Source organism: Leopardus geoffroyi, chromosome B3 (assembly GCF_018350155.1).
Source record: "Leopardus geoffroyi isolate Oge1 chromosome B3, O.geoffroyi_Oge1_pat1.0, whole genome shotgun sequence".
Lineage (NCBI taxonomy): Eukaryota > Metazoa > Chordata > Mammalia > Carnivora > Felidae > Leopardus > Leopardus geoffroyi.
In genome coordinates this window covers 118,025,670-118,039,821 of record NC_059337.1, presented here as the reverse complement: position 1 = coordinate 118,039,821, position 14,152 = coordinate 118,025,670, and the positions used below count along the sequence as shown (strand labels likewise).

The 14,152-nt window shown below is 52.9% G+C and overlaps 1 protein-coding gene across 5 annotated transcripts in view; it reads left to right on the top strand.

Annotated features, from left to right (window-relative positions):
• The window catches only part of DPF3 (double PHD fingers 3), a 267,179-nt gene extending 253,359 nt beyond the window's left edge, over positions 1 to 13,820 (top strand). For 4 of the 5 annotated variants that reach the window (XM_045451443.1, XM_045451447.1, XM_045451448.1 and 1 more), the window contains exons 10-11: positions 3,421 to 3,502; positions 4,023 to 13,820. In XM_045451443.1, coding sequence (XP_045307399.1) covers positions 3,421 to 3,502; positions 4,023 to 4,093 — 153 coding nt within the window. In that variant the 3' untranslated portion in view covers positions 4,094 to 13,820. The remainder of the gene's footprint in view (positions 1 to 3,420; positions 3,503 to 4,022) is intronic. The other variant, XR_006705142.1, reaches the window with a different exon arrangement.
• Positions 13,821 to 14,152: the final 332 nt, after the last annotated feature.

Here is a 14,152-nt window from a genome sequence, read left to right as displayed (position 1 = left end):
CATGTCAAAATTCTTCTCCATAACAACATAATCATTCATTTGATACGTACAAGTTTCAGAATATTAATTCCACTATTACCACCAAAAATATGATTGCTGAAAGGAAATACATTTTTATATATACACATACACACACACTTATTTTTGTTTAAGACTAAGATGATGACTAAGGATGTACAGTCAAACTACTTGATTTAGAGTCACTTGAAATAGTTACTTTCTGTGTGGTTATGCCATCAACTCATACATAATTAGATTCACTTGTTTCATTTTTCTTTTATTTTTAGAGGAATTACAGTGTGAATTTTGTTTTGTGACTATGCAAAATATTTACTGGTTCCAGAATCGAGTCTATTAAAACAAACAGGATATTCAAGAAAATCTGTCTGCTATTCCTACTCTTTCACACTATTCCCTCACTCTGCTCATAGGTGGCCGTTTAAAAAAATTATGGCTTATCTTTCCTTTCTACTTAAATATAACATTATATGTATATATGTATGAAGTTGTAAGAATTCATGTGTATGAACCCATACGCATAATGAATCCAGGAAAAAAATGCATTTTCTTGGAAAATAGTAACAAACACACCTGTTTTCCTCACCTTGTTTTTTTACTGGATATCTTTGAGATTACTCCACCACAGTATTTAGACATAATCTTCATTTCTTCCTACAGCTGCCTAGTTCTTCATTAGTTAATTCAAACAGTCTCTTGTCGATAGACATTTGGGTTAGTTCTGGTCTTTGGCTTTACCAACAGTGTTAATACAGAGGTTTCTCATTGATTGTAGGAGAGGAATCAAGGGTGAGGCTGCTTGGGCAGTAGGGTACCTCTCACATAGTCAGGGATTTGCCATGCACATTCCAGACTAGGGTTCCCATTCTACTGGAACTATAGCCATTGTACTGGAACTGGTTCTCTGGTACTTGGGAGTAAGAGGTTCTTAAATTATGTTTTTCATGGGGGTTACCATGACCTGGCCGATCTGGGTGGACCTGACAAGCAGTTATCCTGAAAAGCACATGGAAAAGAACAGAATGTGGTACTAGACAATAATCAACCCACGAAAAATGTATTTAAATCTAGAGACACCTGGTTTCCCTTTGGGAAAGTCTAATCCACTCTATTCTACCTTCTTGTATTTCTTGTGTCAGCACTATAGTAGGAGTCATGTGTGTTAAAGACTTTAGTAATACTGTTTCTGACAAGTCTCTCCCTATTTTCTGTCCCCATCCTAACTTGTTCCTCCTTGTATTATTCCTAAATCATATTGTCACATAGCTTACTTCAGCTCCAAAATAATGGTGTACATTTTTTGGAGTAAACCACGCCATCCTGGTTTTCATCCTAACTCTCTGACTGCTGCCTTAGTCTCTTTTTTCTCTGCTTGTCCCTTAAAGTTGGTATTCCCAAGGGTCTGTTTTTGGCCTTTATCTCAGTAACCTTTTTTGAGTCCTTGATATTTCAGAAAATTCAATGACAGCTATGGACTTACTCTTTCCTCTGAAAAATGTACATTTGTGCATATAATTTCAAATTTGTTCATATAATTTCAAGAAATTAATGGACACCCCTCCGTGAGTTCAAGTTCAAGGACATCTGTAACATATCACGGGCTTCCTCTCTTAGGACCTCCATTGTCATCTTAATCACCAATGTCTCCCAAATCCATATCTCATGATCAGGCATCTTTCCTGCTGTCCAGCTGCCTCCAGGGCATCTCCACTGCATGATCTGTGGACGTATATAACATATCTCTGGCTGAGGTTGCCTTCTATGTCCCACGTCTCTACTCTTGCGCCCATGTCTCAATGGGTGGTTGTATCATCTGGCTTGCCGACCAAGCCACAACCCAGTAATGTTCTTGACTTCTTCTTTATCGTTTTCTACATCTAATCAATAGCTTTCAAATGGGAACAGGACCCTTACCTTTTCCCTATGCCACAACCCTAGTTCAGAGTTCACCTCTCACCTGGATGGTGGTAGTGCCTCCTAAGTGGTCTTTCAGCCTGCAGAACCAACCTCCTTCCACCCAGGTATCTATTCTTACACAGCAGCTTGTGCGATCTTTCTAAATTCCATGTGTGACCAGTCACTCCTCTGTTGCTAACTCTTCAAAAGCTTCCCATTGCACCACTGAAAGGTGTTAGTATGATTTAAAAGAGAAAAAAAAAAGTCTTTCATGATATCTCCTGCCTTATTGCTTGCTCACTGGGGTTTCCAAGTTCAATATCTACTTTTTCCAGGATCTCCATACTGAGGGGTGCCAGGGTGAGATTTGATACAAAACTTAGTTTTGCAAACGTCTTATAAGGCATCCAAGCAGGTCCAAAGAATAGAGCAGAGCTGAACCTGGATAATGGGGACCAGATCACAAACACATCGCTACTGTGTGCCAGTTCTGAAGGAGATGTGGAGATGAGTTCAGACAAGGTTCTGCCCCAAGGGCCTGACGATCTGTAAAGGAGAGGACAAAGGAGGCACATTCCAAAAGGAACTATTCCAGAAAACAATTGTGTGTACATGTCTACTCTACACCTGGCTTTGCGGCCTAAGGCAAAATGCAATTAAATGTCAGAGGAAACTGTGGGGATTCAAGAGGGGAGAGAGAACTTCCATTGGATGTAGATTAGTGACATCTCTGTAGAACCGAAGAGCTGGAAGACTTGAGGTGTGTAGGGAATGGTCCAGAAGAGCAGGGGTCAGGGGCTGGGAGAGTGTCCAGGAACAGGAGCAAAGGTGTATACTGTGTCTTTGGAAGTTAAACACAGCGCTAGAGGGTCCTGTTCTCACCTGGGCTCCAGCCTCCAGCCCCTGACGAGGCATTTGGGATCTGGAAGGTGGCATCACATCACATGCATTTCTCTATATTGGCATAATGAAATCCTGCAAAGGTTCTGAGGTGTCATAGATGTTACCGTCAAGTATGGTTGTTGCCCATTTCACAGATGGAAAGGGTAAGGTTAAGAGGAATTCAATTAAAATTTTCAAATGTTTAAAGTTCTTTCTATGCACTAGGCAGTCACCATGGGGAACACAGAAATGCAGTAAAGTGTTTTTCTGCCTTATGGAGACAGGGTTACTGGCTACAGGAGTTCAGAAGAGTAAGGAATCTCTTTAAGCTTGAATGTGAGGTTGTAGTCAAGGAAGGCTTCTTGGAGGAGGTATGATTTGAGCAGAACCCTAAAGTGGGGGTAGGGTTTGCATAGTTGGGGAGGCAGAGGAGGAGTTTCCAGGTATGGGCGGAGCACAAAGCATATTCAGGGGACAGGGAAGACTTCAAACGGGGCCTGGAAAGGGGCATTCGGGAAGGTGGATCCGCACAGAATCAGCCGGAGGAGTAGGTGGGGGCCGGACGCTGGCCCTAAATAATTCACGCTCTCTCTCTTCCTCTCCACCTATTCTGTGCTCCGCCAGGACCAGCTACTCTTCTGCGATGACTGTGACCGTGGCTATCACATGTACTGTTTAAATCCCCCGGTGGCTGAGCCCCCAGAAGGTAATGATGATGAGGTCGACAGTGGCCCCAACAGCTACTCCTACCGCTTCCTGAGCCCTCACTGTGGTGCAGGCCTGTGTTGAGGCCTTTCCGTATCTTGTCTCATTTAATGATCACGATCCTTTGAAGTAGGTACGGCCACGGCCATTGTACAGATGAGGACACCGAGGCATGGTTCCACCCCCAGAAATGACAACTTGGGGGCCAAGGAGACGTTTCCTGGACATGTGGCAGAAGTGGTTGGGGAGGAAGCCTCCCCGGGGAACTGGCCTAGACCTGGTGGCTGCCAAGGAATGAGGGGCTTTACAGCAGTTCAGCTGATCGCCTCCGAGCACCTAACTTTTCTGAGCGGCACTTACCCTCTGCCGAGCTGCAGGCTCCGGCGCATTTTCAGGCCGGGGACTCAGTCTCTGAGCTGTGAAAGTCAAAAGAGAAACGGGGGCTTGCGGGAGTTAGGGCCAAGGGGCGGGGCTTGAGGGTGCGAGAGGCGCTGCTGGTAACGCCATCTTGTTTCTTGCAGGAAGCTGGAGCTGCCACCTGTGCTGGGAACTGCTCAAGGAAAAGGCCTCAGCCTTTGGCTGCCAAGCCTAGGGCCCAGGTTGCTGGAGAGGCTGAGGCGGAGCCCAGCTCAAACCAGATCAAGCCCCCGCTCCCATGTATCCAGACAGACCAACTGTAAGGAAAACCTGTGGTCACAGAGGGCGTGGCCACGTAGAACCAAGAGGGTGAGGTGTCTGCTTACCTCCTACACACAGGTTCCGGTACTTCAGCCGTTCCCTCCTTGTTTCTACCAGAAGGATCTTGCACTTTTGAAGAACACCCCTAGCCCCGGCCCTGTGGAACCCCCTCACATTTACCCCAGCACTGAGGCCCTCTCACTGGCTCCCATTTTAAGGGAAGCTTGTTTTGTGACCACCTATCAGTCATTCACGTGTAGTTTGGTGTTTTCTATCTATTGTGTTCCAAGAAATCTTCACACAGCCTCCCGCCTCCTGCTTCGGCTCTTCATCCTGAACTCAGCAGAGGAACAAAGGGCTGTGGAGAAGTTGTTATTTATTACAAGCCTCCCTGGAAACTTCTAGACTCAGAGTCGGGAGGCCATCTTGACGATGAAAATCCTTTTTTGTTCCTTGGTCTCTGTGAAGAAAAAAAGCAGTTTTCTGGACCCCCAGCAGATACCTAGTGGTGTCTACAGCCAGGGCGGTCTCTTGATGGGGCTGGGGGGTGGGGAGGGTAATAGAAGTGCTGAGCAGTGGGCAGACACATTGGGAGGAAAATTCTGAGGCCCCGCCACAGCCCGTCAGTATTTGTTATCCATCGGGAGTGGCTTTGCAAAGGATCAGGCTTTGCAGTTCCCTGACCTTCTCAAGGGCATCCTTGAGGTGAGACAAGCCACAGCCAATGGCAGGGGACATGCTAAGGCTCTGCCTCCCAGCCAGCCTGGGTCTGGAGCTTTCCCTGGGACTAAAGAGCCAGGAAAGTGTGTGCGGGCTGCCCAGAATCTAAACGTTGATACAAAGGACTGCAGCTCTGAGCAACCTTTCAGTATTGATGTGGCACCACGAATTCCTTTTCCCAAGTAATTTCTTCCTTCCACCCAGTGTATGTTTGCCACTATCTCCTGATACCCGACTCTGGAGATTTCAGGATGGGGAAGAGATGATTGTCACCTAAACAAATAACCAGGTCGGGGTGGGGGGGGGGGGATGTGATTATTTATGATCACGGTGGCAATGATGCAGAATCCTCAGCTCGAGGGCTGCTCTTGTCCCCGAAGCTCCCCGGTACATGCTGGACTCTGGCTTTTTTTTTTTTTTTTTTTTTTTTTTTAAATGTTTTGAGAAGAAAGAGGTGGGAGGCTGAGCTTCCGAGAAATCTGTGTTGGAAGTCAGCCCCGAGGGCTGGAGCGGATCGGGCTGTCTTTGAATCTCGGTAGCAGTGGCAACGGCAGCAGCACACAATAACTGACACATTTCTGGAAAAATCATTTGCCCAAAGGGCAGGTCTCGGTGAGTGGGACCCTCGCGCATGCTCGGCTTCCCTGAAATCAGCCCCATCTCTGTGGTCCGGCTGCGCACAACAAAGGCCGAGGTTATTTTTAGTCCTTCAGCTCCTGAAGAAGGCCCTGGAGACTTGGGCTAGTTGGGCCACTTCTGCCCGGCAGAAGTGTTCGCTCCTCGACTTGGCAAGAGCCTCCCTCCCGGGCTAATTGCTCTTGGCCAGTGGACCCGGACAGCCTGGCAGAGTGACCTGTGGCAGGAGATGGGGGTCCCTCTCCTGCAGGGGCCCGTGGTCTCCGAGTGAGCTACGTGTGTACATAATGATCTTGTTTAAAGGGTCCTGTCCAGATGGGATTTGCATCTTCCTCATAAGATACTTCCTTCCCCCTGCTGTTTGGCGAACCTGTTTTTGGATGCTGGAGGTCCAGGGAGGGTTTCGAAAGCTGCTGTGTTTTCACGTCATCTGTTACCCAGACGGGTCACACCAGAGGGGCAGATGTCCTCTCCCGACTCCTCCGGCTCTCTGTCCTCCCACAAAAGCCAAAGTGGGGTGTCCTCAAAGGCTGACGATTGGTTTTGAAAATCACTTTGACTTAATTTTAGAGAAAAAAGTTACCAGAATGTTCCCAAATGCCGCAGTGGCTTTCATGTTTAAAAAGGAAGTCCGAAACCCAAAAGTGTGGCCCTGCTACCTGACAGGTCCTCTTTGGAGTATGTGCGCACGTGTTCCCCACCTCAACACAGATGATGGGGTGGCTCTGTTCCACCTCCAGCCCCACCTGCTGCCCATGGAAGCTATGAGGAGGAATTGAATCCTGCAAGGCCAGGTGCTATAATCCTGCAGTGGAGGGACCGGGGAGTGCTCAGAGCTCTAGAAAGGACTTTAGGAGGGTCCAGGGTTCCCTTCCCAGTTTCACGCCCTATAGGCTGGGTCCAACCTCGTCCTCTTTGGAGATCTCAGTTTCCCCATCTGGAAAGTGGGGATAGCAAAGCCAGCTCGTGGGATGGCACTTCCAGTACTGCAAGAAGACAGAATCTCCAGAGTCACATTTGTCACTTGCTGTATTGAAACAGAGAAAGTGGTGGTAAACTTCAAATTGGTCTTTCTTTGAGCCCCAGAGGACGAGCTAGAATCATGGGCTACACGTTGATGATCAGGGTTTTAGTTTTGTCTTTGCTACTCAGTAGCTGCGTGGCCTCGGGCAAGTCACTTAACGTCTCTGAACCTGTTTGCTCACCTATGAAAAAGAGATAATAATACTTTCCTGCCTGTTCCACAGTGACAATGGGAGACCCAAAAGGCATAATGTTATATAGATAACCACTGGAAAGCAGCGCTTTCCAAGGAGGGATCCGAAATGACTTGTATGCCCCCTTCTCGTGTGAATTAGCCAAGGCTAGATGCCTTCTCAGAATCTCCCTTTTGACCAAAATGGGTTTATGTTTTAGGGGCTAGGCTGCCTGTGGTCAGGGCCAGTCGGCCGAAGCTGTGACAAGGAAACCGGGACCGTGCGTGGGTCTCCTGTCGGTGGGGGTGAGGGATTTACCCTGGGGTTGGGGATTTCAGAATGACGATACTTGAGATACTCCTTTCTTCAAGATCATTGTGGCCTAGAACGGGGCGCCGACTCCGGGAGAGGGCTGTAATTCAGTTCCGTGTGGCATTCGCGTAAAAACCAGTTTAAAGCCCAGCTCTGCTACTTTCTAGCTGGTTGACCTTGGGCAAGTGACTTTGCCCTTCTGAGGTTCATTTTCCACATCTGGGAGGTAGGGAGATGTGGCCTATCCAGCAGGGCTGTTGCAGGGATTAGCAGTTTTGCTGGCGACGATCCTGGCGCGGGGCCTGGCACGATGGAGGCCCCCACCCTGTGGCATCTCGTCACTGGGTATACAGGCCACCAAGGGGAGATAATGATGCTCTTGGCTGCCGGCCAGATCCCTGGAACAGCCCGAGTGCCTTTGCTCCACTTCACCCTGATACCGTGGCTCTAGCTGGCCAGAGAGGAGGCGAGGCTACACGATCCAAGCCGGAAGTTGAAACCCTGTGTTTCTGAAACACTGCTTATTGGGCCTGCAGCAAATCCAGCGCGGGCAACGGCGATGAGGAAATCCAGACAAGGCCTCTGTTAGGAGATTTACATCCTGATTTCCTTCTCACCCCCCCCCACGGACTCAGAGCACCTGCAGCAGGATCCCAAGGCCTCCTGTCATTGCTCCAGGGCCAGGTGGGAAGTCCAGGCAGGCGGTGAGGAGCGGTGGCTTCCCAGGGGGGCCAGCTCAGACGTGTGACTGGAAGTACGGTGTGTGAGCCGTGGGTGAGAAGGAGGGAGGCCAGATTCCTCCCGAGCTGGAGAAGATGACAGGTTTTCAGGTTGGGGGAGGGTTTGGATTTCACAGTGATGGTTTCATGATACCTTGGAGAGTGACACTCATGGTGCATTTTAGGCGTTGTGCTTGGAACACAGCACGAGATTCCTTTCGGCCCTCCCCTTTAAAAGTTCAGATATTTTAAGACAGAAAAATGGGATGATTATTATTACTCTTCCTATTGGGGGCAAGTTTAGGAGACAGACCTGTGCTCTTGAAGAAAGACTGCCGGCAACTTCAGGCTTTAGACTCAGAGAAGAGGGGCCCCTGGTTTGCTCTCTGAGTCTGTGTTTGTGGGGGGGGGGCGGTGCAGGGAGGCCCAGGGACCACCTTTCCTGTCCCTGGGCCGGTTCTCAGCCTGTTACCAATGCGAGGACCCAGGCCCTCCCCTGCTGCCCACCACAGGCCCCTCCCTCCTCAGGATGTGCCTATGTCACACCCCAAGGAAATGGTGACTCCCTGGGCCAGAGTCATGCTCACACTCCCAGGGAAGATGCCCAACGTGCCACACCGGGCTCCTTATCGGAGCTGTGCATTGGCGTCTCCTGTGGTGGGTTCGTATCCCTGTAGTGGTGTCACCTGTAGAGAGGGGGGGGGGAGGGGGCCTAGAGGAAGGAGGTGGGGAGGGTCAAAGGTCTTTCAGGTTCAGCAAAGCACAATGAAGGGAGGGGAGGGTCCTTGAGGAGGGGACCAGAAACCTGATTTCCACTTAGAAGTCCTGGAGCTAAATGACTAGAGGGTGTGGGCCGGGGAGGCCCGAGTGCTGCCACCAGCTCAGGTGCCTTGAATGTGGGAGGACGAATGGAGCCCTTAGACACACGGACCGGGGGGGGGGGGGGGGGGCTTCCTCTGAGCATCTCAGCAGCTGCTCCTGGGAAGGCCTGGCCCCCTCTCCATGCACACAGCCCAGGCTGCTGTGAAGAGACGCCCCAAAGGAAGCGCCTCAGGAGGCGGGGGTGGGGAGGGGTCTGGGCCTTGCCTGGGCCTCATCCAGCTGGTCTCCCAGAATGAACAGGGGGCTCCCCGTGGGAGGGAAAAGATCTGGAAGTCGGTGGGTTCCCAGGGAAGGCTCTCTCTGGGCTCTGAGCGAGCCCTGGCTGTGTGTCCCCGCAGACAGCTGAGACCTGAGGTGACTCCCCAGGGTCCTGGGTGGCTGTGCAGCGGTGGGGACAACAGGAGTCAGAGGGTAGAGGAATGCCCCTCGGTCAGTCTCTGTGTTCCCAGCTGCCTCCCTTTCTTTGCTCCGGTGCCTTGAAAGAGGGTCACTCCAGGGTTTCCCCCTCTTTGGCCCCACCAAGAGAAGGAAACATTTGTGCTGATGGTGACATTTCCCAGGGCAGGCCAGAGGAAGGCAGGAACCGGGACTGGCTGGCAGCCAGAACCCTCTTCGGCAGAGATATAAATACTAATAATGACCTCTAGCCCAGGCAGCGAGCAAAGTGGCCATTCAGGACGGCACCGACCCAGTCTGGCACATAAACACTGCTGCGGTGGGAAGAGGAGAGTGGGTGAACGGTCCCTGTAGGACACGGGGGAGGCCCTTGAGCCCCTCTATTTTCCCTCAGCAACATCCCCACGTTATATTTATGCCACTGCGTCCTGTCTGGCTGCCTCTCTGCATCTCTATTATTTCTATCAATGTTATTAATATTGATGATAAAAACAGGGACACACAAAAAACACACACCCTCCCTTAACAAACTAAAAGTGAACCTATGTGTGGCTCCAGGACAAGAGGGAGAACCTGTTTGTCCAAGGACAGGGGGAGGGGGCGCTCTTTCCCTGAGGTCCAGCCAGGCCCACCCCTGCTTCCGGCCCCTGCACACCGCAGGGGGTGAGTCTTGTTCTTGGAGGGTCACTGGCCCATGGACTCTTTTCCCTCTTCCCTCACTCACCTCTGCTTCTCTGGGGGACACGTTTGGCAATGGTTGTGGACTCCATTCTGCTTTCTGTCAAAGGGATGCACAGATTTTATGGGCTGGAGTTGGGATTGTGGTTCTTAGTGACTTTGCCCTTCCATGTTTACTCCCCCCACCCCACCGCACCCCAGACCTTGGTTTTCCCCCTGCAGGGCCTGCCTCCTCCCTTCCTCCCCTTGCCCCTCCCTGCCCTCCTGCCAAGCTAGATGCTGAAGGGTGGGATGGTGGCGGGAAGAAGAAGAAAATATACCCCCTGCACATTTTCAACATGTAGTTGAAAAGGCCTAAATTAGGTAGTGGTGGGGGGGGGGGTGGAAAGGAAAGACACATTGCAAGATAATATGTGAGTGAGAGCATGAAAATACAGCACGGTTATCTCGGAGCGGAGGAGGTGGCAGAGCAGGTGGCGGGAGAGGCGGGGTAGGGAGGCAGAGAGCCCTGGCTTCCCGACGCATCTGGTCCATCAGTGTGCCATTTGGGAAAGCAGGGAAGTCACGCCGTGGCAGTAAATGGTCAGATGCCCAGGGAGCCTTTGTGCCTCTGGCTGGGAAGAGGAGGGATGTCCATTCTGGCTGCTTGTCGTTTATCTGCCGCGTTTGCCCAGGGGGCATTCGTGCTCAGATGGAAGATGTGCACATTTCTTGCCCACCATGAGGGATTGCCAGGCAGGCTGGTATGGGCTAAGACACTTGGCAGGGCACCCGTTCTGTGCAGGGCAGCCCACAAAGCCCTAGAGCGGCTGGGAAAAAACGAACCACATCCTGGCCCAGGCTTCGACCTGCTTTTCAGCTCTAAGATCACACTCGGTCTCAGCCCTCTGACCGCACGCCAGGTAGCGTACCATCAGGGAAGGTGTGTGGGTATCTAGGTCTCTTTCCTTGTGTTCATGCATATTCATCCACAGAAGAGGAGCAGGCTAAGTATTCAGTTGTTCCCACCTTCCGGGAGTTGGGCGGGGCGGGGTGGGGGAAGGGAAGAACACGGTCGACCTCGGCCTAGTTGCCAGTGTCCGTCTGCCCAAGCACTGGCTGCTGCCCTTGGAAGGTGACCCTGAGCCTCCGTGATGATGAAGGCACCTGGGTTGGCGTGTGCCGAGCGGCCAGAGGACCAGAGGCCGTGCCTCCAAATGCTGCCTTGGCCTCCTGGGGTGGGGGGCAGGGAGGTGCAATTGGCAGGGCCCGATGCGAGCTGGACGGTGACACAACAGCCTTGCCCAGTCCCCACTGGAAAGAGCAGGGGGGCATGGTGGGAGGAGGGCCTCACGCTCAGACCGGGTGGACGCCCACGGAGACCCCCGCCAGCCTGTCTCGGCCTCCTGTGCGGTTCTGGCATGGCAGCGGGAGGCAGGCGTCGGGGAGAGGCCCGGCGTTGGAGGCGTTTCCAGGAAACCCCCTCTGCCCACCTTTGGCCAGGCGCTCATCGGCTCCTGACTTCGTGCTTCACTGGACTCCCTGTTGTCTGAATTGACAGCATCAGGAATACACCATTTGTTCCATCCCCCCCTTTCCTCTGCACATGTGACAGCCGGATTTCAGCTGCTCACCGTTATTCCCCGAAGCAGCCGCACTGAGCTCGCTTTCAAGCTGGATGCCCGGGCTTGGGCGAAGGCACGTTATCTGCCCTCGCGTGGGCCTTAGCGCAGAGCTGGCCTAACGCAGCCTTCGGCCTCTCTGCTGGAGATGCCCTGAGAAGGCTCTTTGGGGTCCCTGGCCACCACATGGCTGTGAGCGGGCAGAATTTTGGGACCTCTGGCTTCCGTGATGCCTGGCTGTGAGACTGGTTTTGAAGCATTTGAGAACCTGAAATGCTCTCTGGGGTCTGACCCAGCGCCCATGTGAAAGCCGGTGGTTCTTTTGAACCGAGCCTCCTTTGAATGACCCGGATTCCCCCCCCCCCCCCCCCCGGTCTCCCGTGCTGGTGGCAGCAGAGTGGGGTGGGTCCTCTGACTTGGATCCGATCCAGGCCAGACTGGCCACACCGCACCCAGGCAGAGGCCTCAGACTCTGGGCCCACTGGCCCCCTCAGCTGCATGCGGGATGGACCTGGGAGTGAGAGAGCTCTGCTGGCCCCGCGGGCTGAGCTCGAAGAGGGTCTTCCCTCCCACCTCCACGCGAGCAGACTCTCAGGCTGCGAACACAGTCTGCTCACACGTCCTCCCAGCCGGATGCGGACACCCTGGGCCAATCAGGAAATGGACACCTGAAGGAGAGACTGGCCAGTCCGCGTCACACGGTGCAATGGTGCAAAAGCCCGTCCTCAAGTAGGTCTGCCTCCCCCCCCCTCGCCCGCCCTCCCACGACGTGTTTGGGCTGAGGGCAATCTTAAAGCCCGGTTTTGCGAACATTCCCTTTTGAGAGCCAAGAGATGGAGCATCTGTGCCCAGAAGCCAAGAGAAATGGCTTTTCCTCTTCCAGTCGCCTGATGCCCCACCGTGTTCCTCGCCAGGAGGAGGCTGGTTCTGGTGGCTGGGGTGGGGGCTGCCGCCGCATATGAACCCCTCGAGTTCCGGGTGGGCTGGGGTAGAAAGGGTGAAGGGGTCCCTTAGGAGGAGGTGCCTGCCCGAGTGCCGTGTGAGGAAGCTCATGCCTGTGCGGGTTCTGGGAAGGGCGTGGAAGCCGTCTGGTTGACTCAGAGTTGGAGAGGTCTGGGAAGGGGGTCAGTTTAAGTCCTCACTGCGCTGTCTCAGCTGGTGAGTAGACCCCGGGTGCCTCGCAGCCTCAGGAATTTATTGCCCCCAGGCTGCTTTGGCTGTATTTGCAAAGGGTACCCCTGGAAATGTGCCGGCGATCTCCTATTGCTGTGTCTCCAGGTACGTCTCTGGACGTGAAGACGTGATGCAAACCTGAGGTCACCTTCTCCCAGGTGGGGGCACAAGAGAGGGAAGCCCCTTTCCACGGTGCACCCCCATCATTCCAAAGTGCTTTCTTGTCTCTTGTACTCTCGCACCGCTCCCCACCTCAGCTCTTTCTGAAACTCGTAGCCATCAAAGAACGGCTGAGAGAGCTGGCCTTGGTGAGCTCTAATGAGATGCCTGCTAATGAGGGTCTTCCTTTTATGCTCCCTTGGACTCCCTCCCCCTGCTCCCGCGCCCCCAGACCTAAGGTTCCAGCATCACATTACCTTCCGCTGACTGGACAACTGAGGGGCTTTTCCTTGAGCTGCTTGGGTGCTTCGGAAAGTGTCCAGGACTGAGGCTGGCACAGTTTCCGTGAGGTTAGAGAGAAGGGCTACCAGCTTAGGAAGTGGGATGTAATGGTCTGAGCGAGAGATCCCCACTGGCTCCTCTGAAAAGCAACCGCGGCAACAGACACATGAAATCTCCCACGCCCACCCCCTGACCCTTTCGGGTGTGACGTGATGTAGTGTCAGTGTGTAGGGGTGTGTGTGCCGCTTTTCTCCTGTCTTCTGGGGTGCTCCTTTCCCCTGAGTGTCAAGTCCCCCCCTCTTCCGTGGCTCCCGAAGTGAAGAGTGCTGTGGTGTTTCTGCCCTCTCTTAGGGATGTATCGCGATCCCTCGTGTCTCGGTATTGGAGGTGAGGCCGTGCCACGCCTCTCACTGTCCTCAGGGGACGCGCAGGGTCTGTGACTTCCCAGACAGCTGGTGTATGTGACAGTCTCCAGGAGGATCTCCAGGTTGCAAACAGCCCACATCCCGATTTAGGCTCGCAGGAGGCAGAGGGGACTGCTTTGCTCAGGAAGGCTGCCTGGAGGGGCTCTCAGTGGACCAGGGCCCCTCCGTCTCTCCCTGCCTTTGCTTCTGTCCTGACCAGGTTCTGGGAGAGGGCCTTGGAGAGGTCACCACCCGGAGCCAGCATAACGTGGGCATCAAGCAATCTTGGGGACCCTGGACGTCCCAGTCCCTCTGCGGAGCCCTTGCACGTTCACAAAGACTGAGTCACAGGCCCCGTCCCTTCTTTGCTGTGGTTAGTATCTTGTTCTGTGGTTGGTTAGCAGTGTTGATGACCTATGTAGCGAATCTTTTTTGTCTGCAATTTAGAGAATGTGTAAACAAATAAAAGGCTTTGAAACTCTTGGGAACGTTTGGTTATTTCCCCCCTCCCACCACCAACCCAGTCGTCAACAAATCCACTGGAAACGTACAGATCCTGTGGGAGTGGGGCCCTTTGACACCGGGGTATACAGTGGGAAGACATATGTACGTGTGTGTGCGTGTGCTTGTGTGCACGTGCACGTATGTCAGGCTGCAGGGAAAGCCTGATGCCTACGTGTTTGCAAGGAGACCCCAGGAGCAACACGGGCCACGTCTCGGTTGTTGCTGGTGTTGGAATTCTGACCCCCACGAGCTCTGGGGAAGCCTCGGTCCCTGCAGCTTTCGTGGGCACAGCAGACAAACACAACCTACAG